This window comes from Strix aluco, chromosome 29 (assembly GCF_031877795.1).
Source record: "Strix aluco isolate bStrAlu1 chromosome 29, bStrAlu1.hap1, whole genome shotgun sequence".
Classification (NCBI taxonomy): Eukaryota; Metazoa; Chordata; class Aves; order Strigiformes; family Strigidae; genus Strix; species Strix aluco.
This window is the reverse complement of record NC_133959.1, coordinates 3,703,900-3,718,369: the sequence shown is the minus strand read 5'-3', so window position 1 is coordinate 3,718,369 and position 14,470 is coordinate 3,703,900. Positions and strand designations below refer to the sequence as shown.

Below are 14,470 nucleotides of genomic sequence, written 5' to 3'. Positions count from 1 at the left end.
CCATTCCCTGCCCGCACTGCCCGTCCCCTGCCCGCACTGCCCTCCCGCCTGACCCCACGCACCAGGCCCAGGGGATGCTCGAGGGCCCTAACAAAGCCGGGTAATTAGCAGCCCCGGGGGGACCGTGGCGCCGGGCGGGCGGGTGCCCTTTGCCCGGTTCCAGGGGCTCCCGTCTCCGCCGCAGGGCCATAAACCAGGGAGCGGCAGCCAGCGCGGGCAGCTGCCTTCCCCGCTGCCGCCCGGTCAGAGGGCGTCGAGCGGCAGATAACGGGACGTGGCCTTGTCCCCACGTCACGCCTGGGTCACACGCTGCCTTACTCACCCGTCCCCTCCCTGCGTGAAGGGGATCCAGGGGGGATCCCAGGGGATCTGGAGGGTGACACGGGTGACACACGTTGGGCTGACACCCCCACCACGGGGCGATGGGGAGGGGTGAAGGCAGCGGCCAACAAACTGTGGTGTGTTCGGCCCCCAGACAGCCTCAGGGAAAACTGAGGCACGGAGGGTGCAGGCAGCCCCTCCGGCAGGCAGCGCCTGGGCAGGCAGCACAACCCAGGCTCCCAGGTCAGCCCGGGCCGCAGGGACTGGAGGCGACCAAGGTTTGTTGTGGAGGAAGCCATAAGTAGTAGAGTCCAAGTCAACGTCTTCACCGGATGTTGTTCTCAACACCTATCAAATGTGATTAATGCTGATACGCTCACCAAAAAAAGGGAAATTGTCCCCAAAAATGGGTGAAAGTTCATGGGCAATCACAGCACTCGGACTTCGCTCGCCAGCCCTGGGCCCCTCCTGCCCTGCTCAGCGGAGGAGGACAAAAACATTTGGCTAATGAGTTACGGAGCGCAGCAGGTCCATCCCTGGGGCGGCCCTGCTATCGCTCACCACCATCCCCAATCAGGGATGGGAGATTTTGCAATCCAGGATGTTATTTCTGAGCAGTTGGAGTTTAAACTTTGCCACTTGGGTCAGGACACCACGGAGGAGGAGGAGGAGGTGGCTGGTCTCAGTGTCTGTCCTGCTCCCCAGCGCACCAAGGGAGTTGTGAAGACAGGACGGATCTGTGCGGGATCTCACACAGGTACGTCCTGGCTGCCGGCGCTCAACGGGGTCCCTCTTCCTGGTGGTCCCACAAGGTCATCAGGGCTCACTGGAAGGACTGAGGATGGACAGGGTACAATAAGGCCCCTCGTGTGGGTTGGCAAGCCAAACATCATGGTGATGGTGACCATCCCCAAACCTGGCTTGAACGACACTTGAGTCTGTGCTTAATAGGTTGGGAAGGGCAGTTGGGTGATGGGCTGGGTGATTGGGTGGAGTGGGTTGGGTAGTTGGGTGGTGGGTTGGGTAGTTGGGTGGTGGGTTGGTTGATTAATCAATCAGACAGTTGACTGGTCAGTCAGTTGGTCAGTGGGTTGGTTGTTTGGTCAGTCAATCAGTTGGTCAGCCAACAGGTTGACCATTTGGTCTGTTTCTTGATCGGTTCATTGATTTGGCTGGTCAACCAGTTGGTCAGTTGGTCAGCTGGTTGGTCAGCTAGTCAGTTAGTTGGGTTGTCAGTTGGCTGATCAGCCGGTTGGGCAACTGGTCAGTTGGTCTGTTGGGTTTCTCTGAGTCCGCGGTCTCGAGCAGTGCCTGGGGTGGCAGTGGCAGAGCAGGGCTGAGTCCCCTCCTTGGGGCTGGCCGGTGACAGCAGTCTCCTCCCCCTCCGCTTGCCACCCAAAATGATTAACCTGATCTTCTGGAGCAGTCACACAGGGGAGCTGACCCAGTCCATGAGTCTGGGTGCTCATCCTGCTCCTGAACTTGGGGAGCACGGTGGAGCTGGGGCAACTGGGTGCCTGCAGGGAGCCCCTGCCTGTGCAGTTCTCTTGGGGGAAAAAATAGAGGATTTGGGAGTTTCAGCTGCTGGAAGGAGGCAGGGTGGGGAGCCACTGCCATGCCCCTGAGCCCCTGCGTGCCTGTGCTCGCCCTCCCGCACCGTAGGGCTTTGCCAGATGTGCCCACGTGTGCTCACAAACAGCTGCCGGCACACGCGTGGGCACAGACGTGCACATTGCGTGGACATAGACACAGAGCTCTGCACACGCGTGTGCCAGCACGGCCACGGGCACAGCCCACCGGGCACACGGCCACGTGGTCACACGCAGCCACACGTGGGTAGATGCACCTCCCTGTGGTCCCGCACACGTGTGCTCATGCCCAAACGTGCTCCCTGCTCCCTCTGCCCAGCCCCATGCCCGCCCCACAATTCGGGGTGTCCCTGGGGCTGTGCAACTTGGAGGAGGAGGGGGGGGGAGGCAGGGGGAGCAGTCTCAGGGGCTGGGTGAGGGACCTGACCCTGCCACCTCGCAGCCATGGCCTCTGGCGTGGGCAGCCTCGACAGCCTCGACCTGCTGGACCTCCTCTTCGACCGCCAGGATGGGATCCTCCGTGGCGTGGAGCTGGGGATGCCGCCGGGCACCTGGCACAAGGACGGGGTGAGTCCCCCGGGCTGGAGGGGGGGGCCCATCCCCACCTCATCCTTGGGTCTGGCAGGAGACACCCCCATCCCCACACCTTGCCCAGGAGCTGGGTCCACCCGGCAGCACAGGCAGTTCCTGTGGGCACCCCAGGGTGACAGACACCCCAGGGTGACGGGTGCCTGTGTCCCTGCAGAGTGCCCAGGACGGTGAGGACTTCCTCAGCTCCATCCTGGGCTCTGGGGACTCGGTGTCGGACTCTCCCAGCTGGTCCCCAGCCGCCAGTGACAGCGGGGTCTCCGAGGACCCCCCCTCTGACCAGCTCGACAGCCCCCCCAGGTGCTATGATGGGGGTCCCAGCGAGGTGCTGTACCCCTACGCCAACCCCTGCCGCACTCTGCCCCTCCCGGGGGGGGCTGGGGTCCTGCACCCTGAGGTTTCCATCGACCTGGGTGAGCCACAGGAGAGAGAGGCTGGGGGTATTGGAGGGACTGGGGACACTGGGGACACAGAGGAGCTGGGGTCTCTCGGGGATCATGAGGAAATTAGAGTAGCTGGGGGCACCAGAGGGAACTGGGCAGACTGGGGAGGACTGGGAGGTCTGGAAGACTGGGTGGGGAGCCAGGGGGAGCGGGAGAGCTTGGGAATTGGGGTGAACTGGGCAGACTGGTGTTAGTGAGGGAGACTGGAAGTGGAGGGAGGTTTGGGGGGACTGGGGGTGCTGAGGTGGGCTGAGCAACGCAGGGGGTTTGGGGGGGGCTGGGGCAGGACCAGAGGGACAGTTTGGGGGGACAGAGTCCAGGGCCACTGGACTAGTAGGTGGCAGCAAGTCACTGTAGCTCTGGGCCATGGCAGAGGTGGGGGTCCTGCACTGGGGCCACTGGGGACAGAGGGGGACACAGGACTGCTGACAGCCTCTGCTCTCCCATCACCCAGACATGTGGCACCCTGGTTTCTTCCTGGAGGAGAGCCAGGACCTGCCCGTGGTCTCCCCGCCCGCATCCTGCACCCTCACCGTCAAGGACCTGCTGCTCTCAGGCAGCTCTGACGCCGTGAGTGTCCCCATCCCTCCTCCTCCCCAGCCTTGTCCCTTCCTGGACCATGATCCCCTCCCCATTCCTGTCCCCACGGCCCTTCCAGGCCACCATCCCACCCTCCTCCCCATCCCGCGGTCCCCACCGTGGTCCCTGGGGTCAGGCGCGGGGTCATCACCCATCGGTGGCCCCGCAGCAGCCGCAGGTGCCCAGCTCCCTGCTGAGGCAGAGCCAGGGGCAGTTCCAGGAGCTGGTGCTGACGGAGGACGAGAAGAAGCTGCTGGCGAAGGAGGGGGTGTCCCTGCCCACGCAGCTGCCCCTCACCAAGGTGGGTCTCACCGTGCCTGGGAAGGGCGTGGAGGTGGGGGGGGCCCAGCGCTGACCCCCCCACCCTGTCTCCCCCAGTACGAGGAGCGGGTGCTGAAGAAAATCCGGCGGAAGATCAGGAACAAGCAGTCGGCTCAGGAGAGCCGCAAGAAGAAGAAGGAGTATATCGACGGGCTGGAGAGCCGGTACGGCCCCCAAACCCCTGCTCTGGGCACGCCTGCACCCTACTCCCGCCCCAGGCACCCTGGGGGCACCCAGCTGGCCAGCGATGGCCACACTGCTCCTTGCCAGCCTCCCCAGCTGTCCCCCCCCAACATTATCCCCTCTCCCTGTCCCCCCAGGATGTCGGCATGCACGGCCCAGAACCAGGAGCTGCAGAGGAAGGTCCTTCACCTGGAGAAGCAGAACTCGTAGGTGTTCCCGGGGCAGGATGGGGCTGGAACTACCCCCCCCTAACCCTGGCCAGGCCTGCTAGGGGCCAGGAGGGGCTTGGGGGTGCTTATGGGCTCTCCCTGTCCCCAGGTCCCTCCTGGAGCAGCTGAAGAAGCTCCAGGCCCTCGTGGTACAGTCAAGCAACAAGGCAGCGCAGACGGGAACCTGCATCGCGGTGCGTGCAGCCCCCAAACCCCCCCACGGCCTCCTCGCTTCCAGGGAGGGAGGGAGGGACACAGCCCCGGAGATGTGCTGGCAGGGGTGGGTGGAAGGATGGACAGAGGGACGGACGTGTGCTAAGGCAGAAGGATATATGGATGCTCCAGGGTTGGATGGGTAGAAGAAGGGATGGAGGTATGTGAGGACAGACAGATGGACGGAGGGATGGATGGATGGATGGATGGATGGATGGATGGATGGATTGATGGAAAGGGAGGGAGGGAGGGAGGGATGGATGGATGGATGGATGGATGGATGGATGGATGGATGGAAAGGAATGGATGGATGGTTGGATGGATAGATGGATGGAAAGGGATGGATGGTTGGATGGATGGATAGATGGAGATGGATGGATGGACGGATGGATGGATGGATGGAAAGGGATGGATGGTTGGACGGATGGATAGATGGAGATGGATGGATGGATGGATGGATGGATGGAAAGGGATGGATGGATGGACAGATGGATGGATGGACAGATGGATGGATGGACGGATGGATGGAAAGGGATGGATGGATGGATGGATGGATGGAAAGGGATGGATAGATAGAGATGGACGGACGGATGGATGGATGGAAAGGGATGGATGGACGGATGGATGGATGGATGGAGGTGTGCTGGCAGGGGCACATGCACCACAGGGGAAGGAGGGACACAGTCCTGGTTCTGCCACCAGCCCCCTCCCTGGGAGCCGTGTCCCAGAACCTGGTCCCCCTCCACTGCTGCGCACGGTGACGTCCCCCCTCTGCCCCCAGGTCCTGCTGCTCTCTTTCGCACTCATCGTCTTCCCCTCCATCAGCCCCTTTGCCTCCAGCAAGGCCGAAGCAGACGGCGATTTCAGACCCGTGCGAGGTGAGGGCTGCGCCGGGGCCGTGCCGGGAGCTCGGGGCACCAGGGCGGGCCCTGACCCTCCTTCGCACTCAGTTTTTTCCAGGTCCCTGCACAACGCGGCCGCCTCCCGCGTGGTTTACACACAGCCCCAAGCCGGGGACGAGAAGCCCCCGGAGCCGCTGTGGCCGGAGCGCCTGGGCAAAGCCCCCGAGACCCTGCACGAAGCCTTCGGTGGCCGCACATTCACCCCCCGCCTGGACAAAGCCTCCCCCCGTAACGGCACGCAGCCGCTTGCCTCGGAGGAGCTGAGCCGTGGGGACGGGGACGGAGCCGACACCGTGTCGGGGGCCAGTCCCGCTCCGCGCCAGGGCCTGGCATCGCTGGCTTGGACCGAGGCTGGCCCTGCCGCGGTGCTGGAGCCGGCCGAGGAGCTCTGAGCAGCCCCCAGGGACCGCGGGGGTGCGATGGGGTGGCTCAGCACCTCATCCCCTATGGGACGAGCCCTCGGGGTGACCCCTCTAGGATCTGCCTCCAGGCGCAGGCAGATGCTGGACCCGCTTGGCTTTGCTTCTATCTGTCAACTGGGAAGAGAAGACCGGTTCCCACTGGCCTTACTGGGAGGGAAGGGGCTGCTCCTACCCCCTGGGTGCAGCAGGAGTTGCGGAAGGGACACAGGGTCACTCAGGATGGGGACGAGGGAACTGGAAGGGCCCTGGGCTGGTCGGCTATTGATGTTGCAACTGGTTGGTTTTGTTCTTTTTTTTTTTTTTTTTAAGCTTTATTTTCATCTCTGAATACAAGTATTTTGGAAAAAATCCACCTGCTGTAGTTTAATATGGGGTGATCCACAAGGTTTCAAGGACCCTTGGGCCAGGGACAGCTGAGCGCAGCTGCTGTGAGGTAACAGGGTCCAACAAAGCTGGGACACGAGGCCAGCCCCAGCCTAGGGCTGCCCTGGGAGCAGCGGGCAGAGGGGGGGGCACCATCCCCCAGCTCCCAGCCCTGCGCCAGGCCAGGATTCGGCCAGCACCAGTCCCCTCCCCTCCCAGGACCATCTCCAGCAGGCGCAGGACCGGCTCTGCGGGCAGAGCTGAGCCAGGAGAGCGCAACGGCTCATCCCAACCTCTGCCCAGCCCTGGCTTCATCCGAGATGGCACCAGCTGCCCTGATGACCCCCTCGTGTCACTGCCCCAGCGCTGAGCACCCTCGTCCCTCTGCCCCTCCGAGCTCTGCTGGACCCCACAACTGTCTCCTCGCAGAGAGGGAATGAGGTGCTCAGCCCTTTTCAAGCAGGCAACGCCCTTCCCGGGCCGGTGGGTGCAGCTGCCCCAACACGCACAATTCAAGTGTGTTTAATACTTACATAAAAAAAGGGACAATGTTTAAGGGTATAAAAAAAAGTCGGTAGGAAAAGCGGCACAGACGAGTGTCTAGACAGACAGGGAACAGTCTGGGTCAGGTGAGGAGAGGCTCCACCTTCATCTTCTTCACCGTCGTCGGCCCCGTGTCTGGGCTGGGACACTCCTGCTTCAGACTGTCACGGCGCTCCACCAGTGTGGTCCCCAGGCCAGGGCAGAGCCCACCCGTGCCGTTGTGCTGGGAGAGGGGCTCCTCCTTCAGCAGCCCGCGAGCCTCGGCCTCCAATTTGAAGAGTTGTTCAGGCTTGGTGAGCTCAGCGTGTTCCACCACCACCGGCCCCGTCCACTCCGGCACCTCCAGCCCCAAGTGCTTCATCAGCTTCGTCATGACATCGTCGACGTAGGCGTGGATGCGCAGGTCGGCCTGTCTGTCCTGGGGCAAGCGAGGGCAAGCGCGGCGTTAGGGGACAAGCACGGCGTTGGGGGACAAACGCGGCGTTGGGGGACAAGCACGGCGTTGGGGGACAAACACAGCGTTGGGGGACAAACACAGCGTTGGGGGACAAATGTCCCCTCCCCAGGAGCACATGGGGACAGGGCCTGGGCGGTGGCTCAGCTGCACGCAGGCTCCAGGGCTCCCGTCCTGGCTACACCGCGGGCTGGCAGGGCTCTGCCACCTCGGAGCACAGCCCAGAAACGGGGACAGGGATGCAGAGCCAGGCAGTGAGCCCCAGACAGAGGGGGACAGGGACAAGGCAGCTCTGGTGACATCCCAGAAACTCCCCAGCTCTCATTATTCCAAAGACTTTGGACAATCAGGCACCAAAACCAGGGTTGAACAAGAACTGACCTCTGCCCCGTGGCAGGGGTTACGTGTGTGCAGTTATTGTATATTGTGCAGAATATACAATTCACTGGAGGATACATCAGGCTTTGGGCTGAGTTTTTATCCTGCTTTTAAGATTTACCTTCCATTTTTAGGTGTTTATTGGCAGTTGCAGGTTTAAACCCCCCAGCCTGTTCGCTTGCTGAGCGAGACCACTCTTGTATCTGGCTGCCTGGGAGGGGACGACGTGCAGGGACTAACCTGTGACGGGGCTGAAAGAAGTGACACGAGGGGAAAGGAGCAGCGTGGAGCAACTTGCTCAGAGCGTGGAGCAGCGAGGACGCTCTCACTCACGTGTTTGGTTGCTTGTAGGTTGACTATGACCAGCTTCCCTCCTCTCTTCTTCGTGATCAGCGGAAGGTTGCCGCTGGGTTTGATCTGCAGAGAGGTCCCCAGAGTGACGGAGAGATCAGCTTTCCTGTAGGGAGGAGACAAAACATCCAGAACAGAGAAAAAGCCGCGGCTGTTTGCAGGTTGCTTCTCCCACCCTGCTCCGCTGTGGACTCTATAAGCTTCCCAAGCCGTGGCCAGAATTTGCAGTGGTTTCTCTTGGCCACTTTCCGGGGCGAGAACTGGGTGTTGCTGGGCTGTGGGGACGGCTCAGGGCTGCGAGGCACAAAACGCCACGCACCGAGCCAGGCAGGGTCAGCCCAAGGGCCACCGTGGTGCGGGCAGAGGATGGGGAGCCCCGGCAACCACCCTGGGGCACCGCGAGCCACAGGCGTCCGCAGCCACCACAGGTACCTGCAGGCTTCGTCCGCCAGTGTGAGGTCGCGGTCGGGCAGGGAATCTTCCCAGTCCAGAATGGTGTCTCTTAACTTCCCTCTAGAAAACACACACAGGGACCATTGTTTCCCCTGTCAGGCAGGAACAGGCAGCAGAGCTGCCCTGAGAGAGGGGGCAGCGACCCAGATCCTGTCCCACCCTCCCCAGCCCAGCACTGCGAGGGGACGGAGAGAGCCCAGGCGAGCCGAGGGGACCCACCGGCAGGTGAGGGAAGGCACAGAATTCACCTGCATGAGGGATTTTGTGGCTGGTGCTGCAGTGCCACCAAACCCCCAGTTTTGCTGTCCCAGTTCAGAGCTGGGATGCACCTTTCATTCCCCGGCATCTGAGCGGAGCCTGCAGGGCTCTGCCCCGCGGCCCGGAGCCCCCAGCCTGCCGCCAGCCTGGATGAGGAAAGCAGCTGGGCTGGGCCCGGTGAGCCTGGGTGAGGAAGCATGATGTGGAGCGTGTCTGGATGCCAGGTCACCTCAGGGAACCTCCAGCTGCAGTGCTGGGGCCTTCAGACATCTCCCCTACACCCTCTACCTCTTCCCCTGAGCTGCAGGGACTGTCGGGCCAGCCCTGCAAAGCCAAGCCTGCGCACCAGAGCCACTCGCGCAGGTGAACGGGTCCCTGTCACCCCACGTCCCCTCGGGAGCCCCCATCCAGTGTCCCAGCCGTACCTGCAGGCCCGCAGCCCCCGGGCTTTGGTGACGCTGCACAGCCTGCCCGTTGGCTTCAGCCCCATGCTGCCCACGACTGCGTCCCGCACGTACTGCCTGCGGGAGAGACGGTGCCGCTCAGCGCCAAACCCTTCCCCGCGCTCCGCCCGCGTCTCGAACCAGGCGCTGCGGCTCTGACCAACAGCCCCAGAGATCTGCCACAAGCCAGGATGGAAAACCCAGCTTGTAGCAACCTTCTCTCTCCAGCTGGCAGGCCCAGGCCCTGCTGCAGGCAGCCCCGCTGGCACATCCGCCTTGCCACCAGGAGCAGGGTTTGCCAAGAGCCTCCCAGGCAACAGAGAATTCCCAGAATGTTTATTTCCCGCCGTTTAACAGGGTTTAGGATTCAAACAGACAGATCTGTCCATGTCCCCATGCGCACTGCACTAGAGGCCAGCCAGGCAGGCAGCCCCCGGCATCTGCAGGGCCTCCATCGCTCCCCAGGGACAGCAAGAAAGCCCCCACCCCCCCCGATGCCCCCCCCCAGGCTCAGGGCTCACATACTTGCCACATTTCACACACTCTTCCACAAACATGTTCCCGTGGAGCTCAGCCAACTTGTCCCTGCAGGGAGAAAAGGCAGAGGTGAGCTGGGGAAGGGTGAGAGCCCTGGGGGCAAGAGGGAAAGTGCCCGAACCCCCTCCTCACCAGGGCTTCCCCACTTCCCAGCTCCGCCAGATCGGACCTGCCAGGTGATGTGGGGTGGCAGGGACCCTCTGCCTGGGGACAGGCACAGGGTCAGCACTGAGGGGAACTGCAGCCATATTTGTGTGTAACTATTACATCAGAGCAAGGCACCAGTGTCAGGCAGGCTCTGGGGGGCACTGGGTGCCACAAAACAACCTGGCCTTGCTGCAGGGAGGCAGCTGGCCCGGCCACTGACTGTGGGGGCTTTCCCTGTGCTGAGCGTGGCCACCACACAGAGGGCAAGCAGGCGCTGGCAAAACTATGGCACACTGAGCACTGCTTTGTGCATTTAACACAAGAAATACTGTTCAAAGGGAGTCTGGGCAGAGCTGTCCCTCTCGCAGGGCAGGGGAGACCCAGAGGACGTGTTCAGATCTGGCCAGAGGCCGCCTGTGCCACGGTTTCCTCTCCATCGCGGAAGTGCTACGTTATGGTCACCGCAGCTGGGACTAAGGGGAGGGACAGCACGTCCTGGCTTTTTAATTTTAAATGCTTCCATCTGCAGCAGTGATTCCAGCCCGTGTTCTGATTCAGCCTCAAATCTCTGCACCCGGTAGTAAGCGGGATCTTTGCTTTTCTCAGCACTCAGTGTTCCTCTCTGTCCTTGCACGGTTCCAGCCTTTGCCACTTGTTTTGACTAAAACTCCCCTCGAGCTCAGCGCGAGTCTCGAAGCGCAGAAGCTAAAGGAAAACAAGGCCACACTCTCCCTGTGTTCCCACAAGCCCCATGGTGACTGGGAACCACCTCCAGAGTGGAGGGAGACAGGACTGACTTGATTTTCCCCCATTCTGGCCCCAGTTCAGCAGAGCTTACTTAAGCACATGCTTGGGCAGAAGAGCTGTGCTAAACCAGAGCGGGAACCAGTGGCACTGGGCTGCAGGGAGCACAGTTCTGGTCATTATTTTTTATTCTTTCTCCCATGGTTTTTTAGCTTAAAAAGGCAAATGTGCTAGAAGCAGGAATCAGGACTCAGGGCTTTTAATAATAGGAAATACCCCCTGGAGGCAGCTCTCTGCTCAGCCAGTGATGGCTGAAGATATTTGTGAGATTCATCTTCTCCGAGGTCCCATTCGTGCTCCTCGTTCTCATCCCAACTCCATTTTATTTTCTTACTTGAATCAGCTGCTCTCCCCTTTCCTTTCCAGGCAGCTCCAAGCAGTTTCCCTCTCAAGACACTCACTCACTGGTCTTAAGTGCTGGAAATGGGTTTTGTAACAGGCTGAAGTTTCTTGAAGGACCGTTGCCGCAAGTGCTAATGGAAAGGCAGGTTCCTTTGAGGGCATCTTTGAAACGGCCACTGCTCTGCTAAATGCACCTCAGCCCCCACCCACGCAGGGAGCACAGAGCTGGTACCCTCGGCTCCCACAGGCCGCAGCTCCCCGCAGCGGGAACGCGGCCACGCAGGATCCCTGACCTCATCGCAGCGGGCGAGGAAATCAGAGACCACGGCAGTAAGTCAGGGCACTTCCAACCACGGGACTCTCTGTCTCACCACACTTGCAGTTTGGCAAATTTGTTGAGAGGCAAAGCACTTTTTAAGGCTATCTTGGGCCCGGGCATGCTTTCATCACTGGGGCAGCACCGCCTTTATTTTCTCACAAGAAATTCAATTTAAGCAAACTAAAATAGCACAAGATCCAGTGTTCTGAGACAGCTCTAGCAACACTGGTAAAACAGGGCGACACGCATCTCTGCAGGAGCAGTTTCAGATGCTCCCGTCCTCTCTCCTGTCTGTTCACCCCTCTGGACAGGCACAGAGGCAGTGGAAAGGACTGTGTGCCCTGAGCATGGCTCTGAGCCCAGTTCCCAGGAGCATGTGGCCTACTTGAAGCTGACACCTGACTCCCCGGGCCACGAGCCCCCAGGCAGCCACCCAGCTGGGCTGCTCACAGCTGCACGCTCAGCTGATGGGTGGTGACATGCAACACTGCGACCTGATCATTTTTCTTGTGAACAAACAGTTTCTGGGTGTACTTCTAGAGAGCATCAACTGAGACTGACTTCATTTCATCACCCCCTGAATTATTACCATAACCTCTTCTCTCTAAGTTCAAGCTGGTTTATATACCCCTTCCCACACCAGCACATCCCCGTTTCTGCTCCCCGTATCAGACACGGCAGACAGCCCCCAGCCAGCTGTGGAAATCAAGCCCCAGCATCAAACACTTGCACGTGAGGTCACGCTAATGGGGCAGCAAGAACAGCCACGTGGCAGCAGCTGGGAAAGGCACGAGGGACCCAGAGACAGGGCAGGAGAGGCAGTACCGTGGGAATCCTGAACGCACGTGAAGGCCGTCCACGTTCTGGCTGACCAGGAATTTCAGGATGCCAACTCTCTGCAGCCCCAGCAGCGCCATGTGAGTCTTGGAGGGCCTGGCATTCTCAAAGGTGGTGTCGAATTTTGGGGAGAGGCCCTTCTCTTCCATAGTCCAGACACCATTGGGCCCCCTGCAGCGATGGGGACAGAAAGAGTGAGAATTGAGAGCTCAGGCTTGAAGATGACAGTTGTAAATGTACCAAAAGCCCTATTAATGGAGGATGAGCAAGGCACTGCTAAACAAAGGTTGTGGATCACCAGTGGTTTCTGTTGTTGATGCAAGAAGAGCGCACGTAGGGCTTCTGTGGGTACGGCTTAACATCAAATGGGGGTGTGGGCGGGAAAGGGTATTTTCAACTGGATCCAGAACCAGACAGGAGGGATGGAGTAGGTCTGGCTGGGGTAGCAGGAAGCACAGTCCAGAGCTTTACAAGACGTGAGATGGACTCGGCAGAGGTGCCATCCTCCCAACCCCTCGCCTGCTGCCCACCGCCCTTACCTGAAGTCGGGAATCCCCGAGGCGGTGCTGATTCCAGCCCCTGTGTGAAACACCACATTGGAGGAGCTCCTGATCAGGTCTGCCAGCTCCCGCACCTTCCTCTCCAGTTCCTCTGGCGGGTCAAAAATCTGAGCAGAAGAGACAAACCACCATGGGAATGGAGAGGGTGCAGAGATAGATCCTACACACCTCCCGGCACAGAACCATTCGGGTTGACCCAGCGCTGAGGGATCTGGTGGAGTTGGGAACGGTCAGGGTGAGGTTCATGGTGGGGCTGGAGGATCTTCAAGGTCTTTTCCAACCTTGATGATTCTGTGATTCTGTAAACCACAATTCTTTCTTATCCATGAAAGGAAAGATTTCACATTCCTTGATGACAAAAGCATTTAATGAGAGAGAAACAGCTTGGATAACCCATCTCCAGGAGGGTAAGGGCTTAAAACACCTAACGCAGATGAGGGTATTTCTTGCTCACACTGGCAGGAGGCTGATACCCCGAGCAGTGGCTGGGCTCCAGGGCACTGCCGGCTGCAGGACAGGAGCGAAGCCAGTGCCACCCCACGTGTGCTCAACTCCAGCTGTCACCAGCACAGCCACCGGCTCTGCGGACAGGACAGGGCCGAGGCACGGCCAGCGCATGGGAAGCCGTGGAGGTGGGGGACATGGGGACGCTGTGGCTGGACGTGGCCGTGTGCCCACCCGGCTTTCTGGCACGGGCACAGGATTTATTTTCTCCGAGATGCTTCTCCAGCCCGGTCTCCTGGGGATGGGGACTGAGGGCAGGTCCCTGCGTGTCCCTGTCCCCCTCACCCCCCCCCAGGCTCAGGACAGGCCCCTGCGTGTCCCTGTCCCCTCACCCCAAAACCTGTTTTTTTACGCTTCCCGAGTACTGCGGGGGCCACGGGGCTGGGATCACCCCCGCGGTGCCTGGGACAGGCCCCTCACACCCACCCTGGGGATCCGCGCTGGGGAATACAAAGGGTCCCCTCACGGCTGGGAGCCCCTGGGGAGTGGGGGGGCACAAACCGGGGGTTAGTGCTGGGCCTGGAGGACAACGACAACGACAGGAGGGAGCCACGGGGCTGAGGGGGGACAAGGAGGGAGCCACGGGGCTACGGGGGACATGGAGGGACCCTCGGGGCTGGGAAGGACAAGGAGGGAGCCATGGGGTGGGCCTGGGGGGGACACAAAGGGGTCTCTGGTGCTGGGTTCCCCGCGGGAGACACCCACGGGGCCGAGGGCCCGGTTGCCATGGAAACCCGTCAGGCCGCAGCAGGCCCCGGGTGGGACCGGGAGGCCCCTCCGCGCCGCGCTCACCTCGGGGAGGCCGCACTTGCCCTTGTCCGAGTACGGCGAGAGCCCGGCCGCGTAATTCACCGCCATGGCCCGTCCCGGCCGCCGGAGCGCGCATTGTTGCCAGCCCCGCGGGCGGGCGGAAGCGCGCGGGGAGGCCGCGAGGGGCGGGGCGGCCGTGAGGGCACCGCCCGGGGGAGGGCGCCGCCGCCGCCATCTTTGTGCCGGGCGGGAAGGGGCTGAGGGGGCTGGTTGCCCTCACCCCGCCAGGCCTCGACTGTCCCCCCACCCCGGCCAGGGCTGCGATAAGGCGGAGGAGGGGGACAAGTAGGGCAGGGGGTGTCGGCTGGTCAGGCCCAGCCGTGCCCCACACTACCCGCAGCCCCACATTCCAAGAGGGCCAAGGAGCCCGACCTTGCTGCTATCAGACCCCCCGGGCCTGGGCCCCCCGGGCCATGTCCCCTCGCCTCCCTGTCCCTGGGCATTTCGGGGGTGCAAGCAGATCCCCTCTCCAAACGGGGCTTGTTCCCCCAGAGCCCCCCCGGCTGCCCAGCGCTGCCAGCTGTAACCGCAGCCGGGCCGTAACCCAACTCCCTCGCGTCTGGTCCCCCCCTCTCCGGGCGCTGACGGCTGGTGGGC

The 14,470-nt window shown here is 61.5% G+C and overlaps 2 protein-coding genes across 4 annotated transcripts; one reads left to right on the top strand and one right to left on the bottom strand.

Moving 5' to 3' along the window:
* Positions 1 to 41: 41 nt before the first annotated feature.
* On the top strand, positions 42 to 6,216 carry CREB3L3 (cAMP responsive element binding protein 3 like 3). 3 transcript variants are annotated; one of them, XM_074808655.1, is made up of 10 exons: positions 42 to 100; positions 970 to 1,078; positions 2,353 to 2,477; positions 2,656 to 2,911; positions 3,396 to 3,821; positions 3,899 to 4,005; positions 4,162 to 4,230; positions 4,343 to 4,427; positions 5,228 to 5,324; positions 5,397 to 6,216. In XM_074808655.1, the coding sequence occupies exons 3-10, from the start codon at positions 2,355 to 2,357 to the stop codon at positions 5,578 to 5,580; spliced, it is 1,347 nt and encodes a 448-aa protein (XP_074664756.1). In that variant the 5' UTR covers positions 42 to 100; positions 970 to 1,078; positions 2,353 to 2,354; the 3' UTR covers positions 5,581 to 6,216. The 3 variants fall into 3 exon arrangements, with proteins under 3 accessions (XP_074664756.1, XP_074664755.1, XP_074664754.1); XM_074808654.1 differs by lacking the exon at positions 42 to 100 and having other exon boundaries at positions 124 to 1,078; positions 3,396 to 3,511; positions 3,690 to 3,821; XM_074808653.1 differs by lacking the exon at positions 42 to 100 and having other exon boundaries at positions 124 to 1,078.
* Positions 6,217 to 6,639: 423 nt separating this feature from the next.
* On the bottom strand, positions 6,640 to 13,978 carry SIRT6 (sirtuin 6). The gene is made up of 8 exons (XM_074808656.1): positions 13,856 to 13,978; positions 12,539 to 12,666; positions 11,988 to 12,170; positions 9,539 to 9,598; positions 8,996 to 9,091; positions 8,292 to 8,372; positions 7,842 to 7,965; positions 6,640 to 7,094 (listed from the first exon to the last, which is right to left on the bottom strand). Exons 1-8 carry the CDS (start codon positions 13,919 to 13,921, stop codon positions 6,759 to 6,761), a joined length of 1,074 nt encoding a protein of 357 aa, XP_074664757.1. The 5' UTR covers positions 13,922 to 13,978; the 3' UTR covers positions 6,640 to 6,758.
* Between the last annotated feature and the right edge of the window lie 492 nt (positions 13,979 to 14,470).

Excerpts from the sequence above, each read along its gene's own strand:
- CREB3L3 (XM_074808653.1), top strand. The coding sequence starts at position 742 with ATGGGCAATCACAGCACTCGGACTTCGCTCGCCAGCCCTGGGCCCCTC. Across the intron at positions 4,428-5,227 it reads AGACGGGAACCTGCATCGCG|GTCCTGCTGCTCTCTTTCGC; the intron begins GTGCGTGCAGCC and ends CTCTGCCCCCAG. Across the intron at positions 5,325-5,396 it reads CGATTTCAGACCCGTGCGAG|TTTTTTCCAGGTCCCTGCAC; the intron begins GTGAGGGCTGCG and ends CTTCGCACTCAG.
- SIRT6 (XM_074808656.1), bottom strand. The coding sequence starts at position 13,921 with ATGGCGGTGAATTACGCGGCCGGGCTCTCGCCGTACTCGGACAAGGGC. Across the intron at positions 9,092-9,538 it reads GAGTGTGTGAAATGTGGCAA|GCAGTACGTGCGGGACGCAG; the intron begins GTATGTGAGCCC and ends TCTCTCCCGCAG. Across the intron at positions 7,966-8,291 it reads CTGGCGGACGAAGCCTGCAG|GAAAGCTGATCTCTCCGTCA; the intron begins GTACCTGTGGTG and ends TCCTCCCTACAG.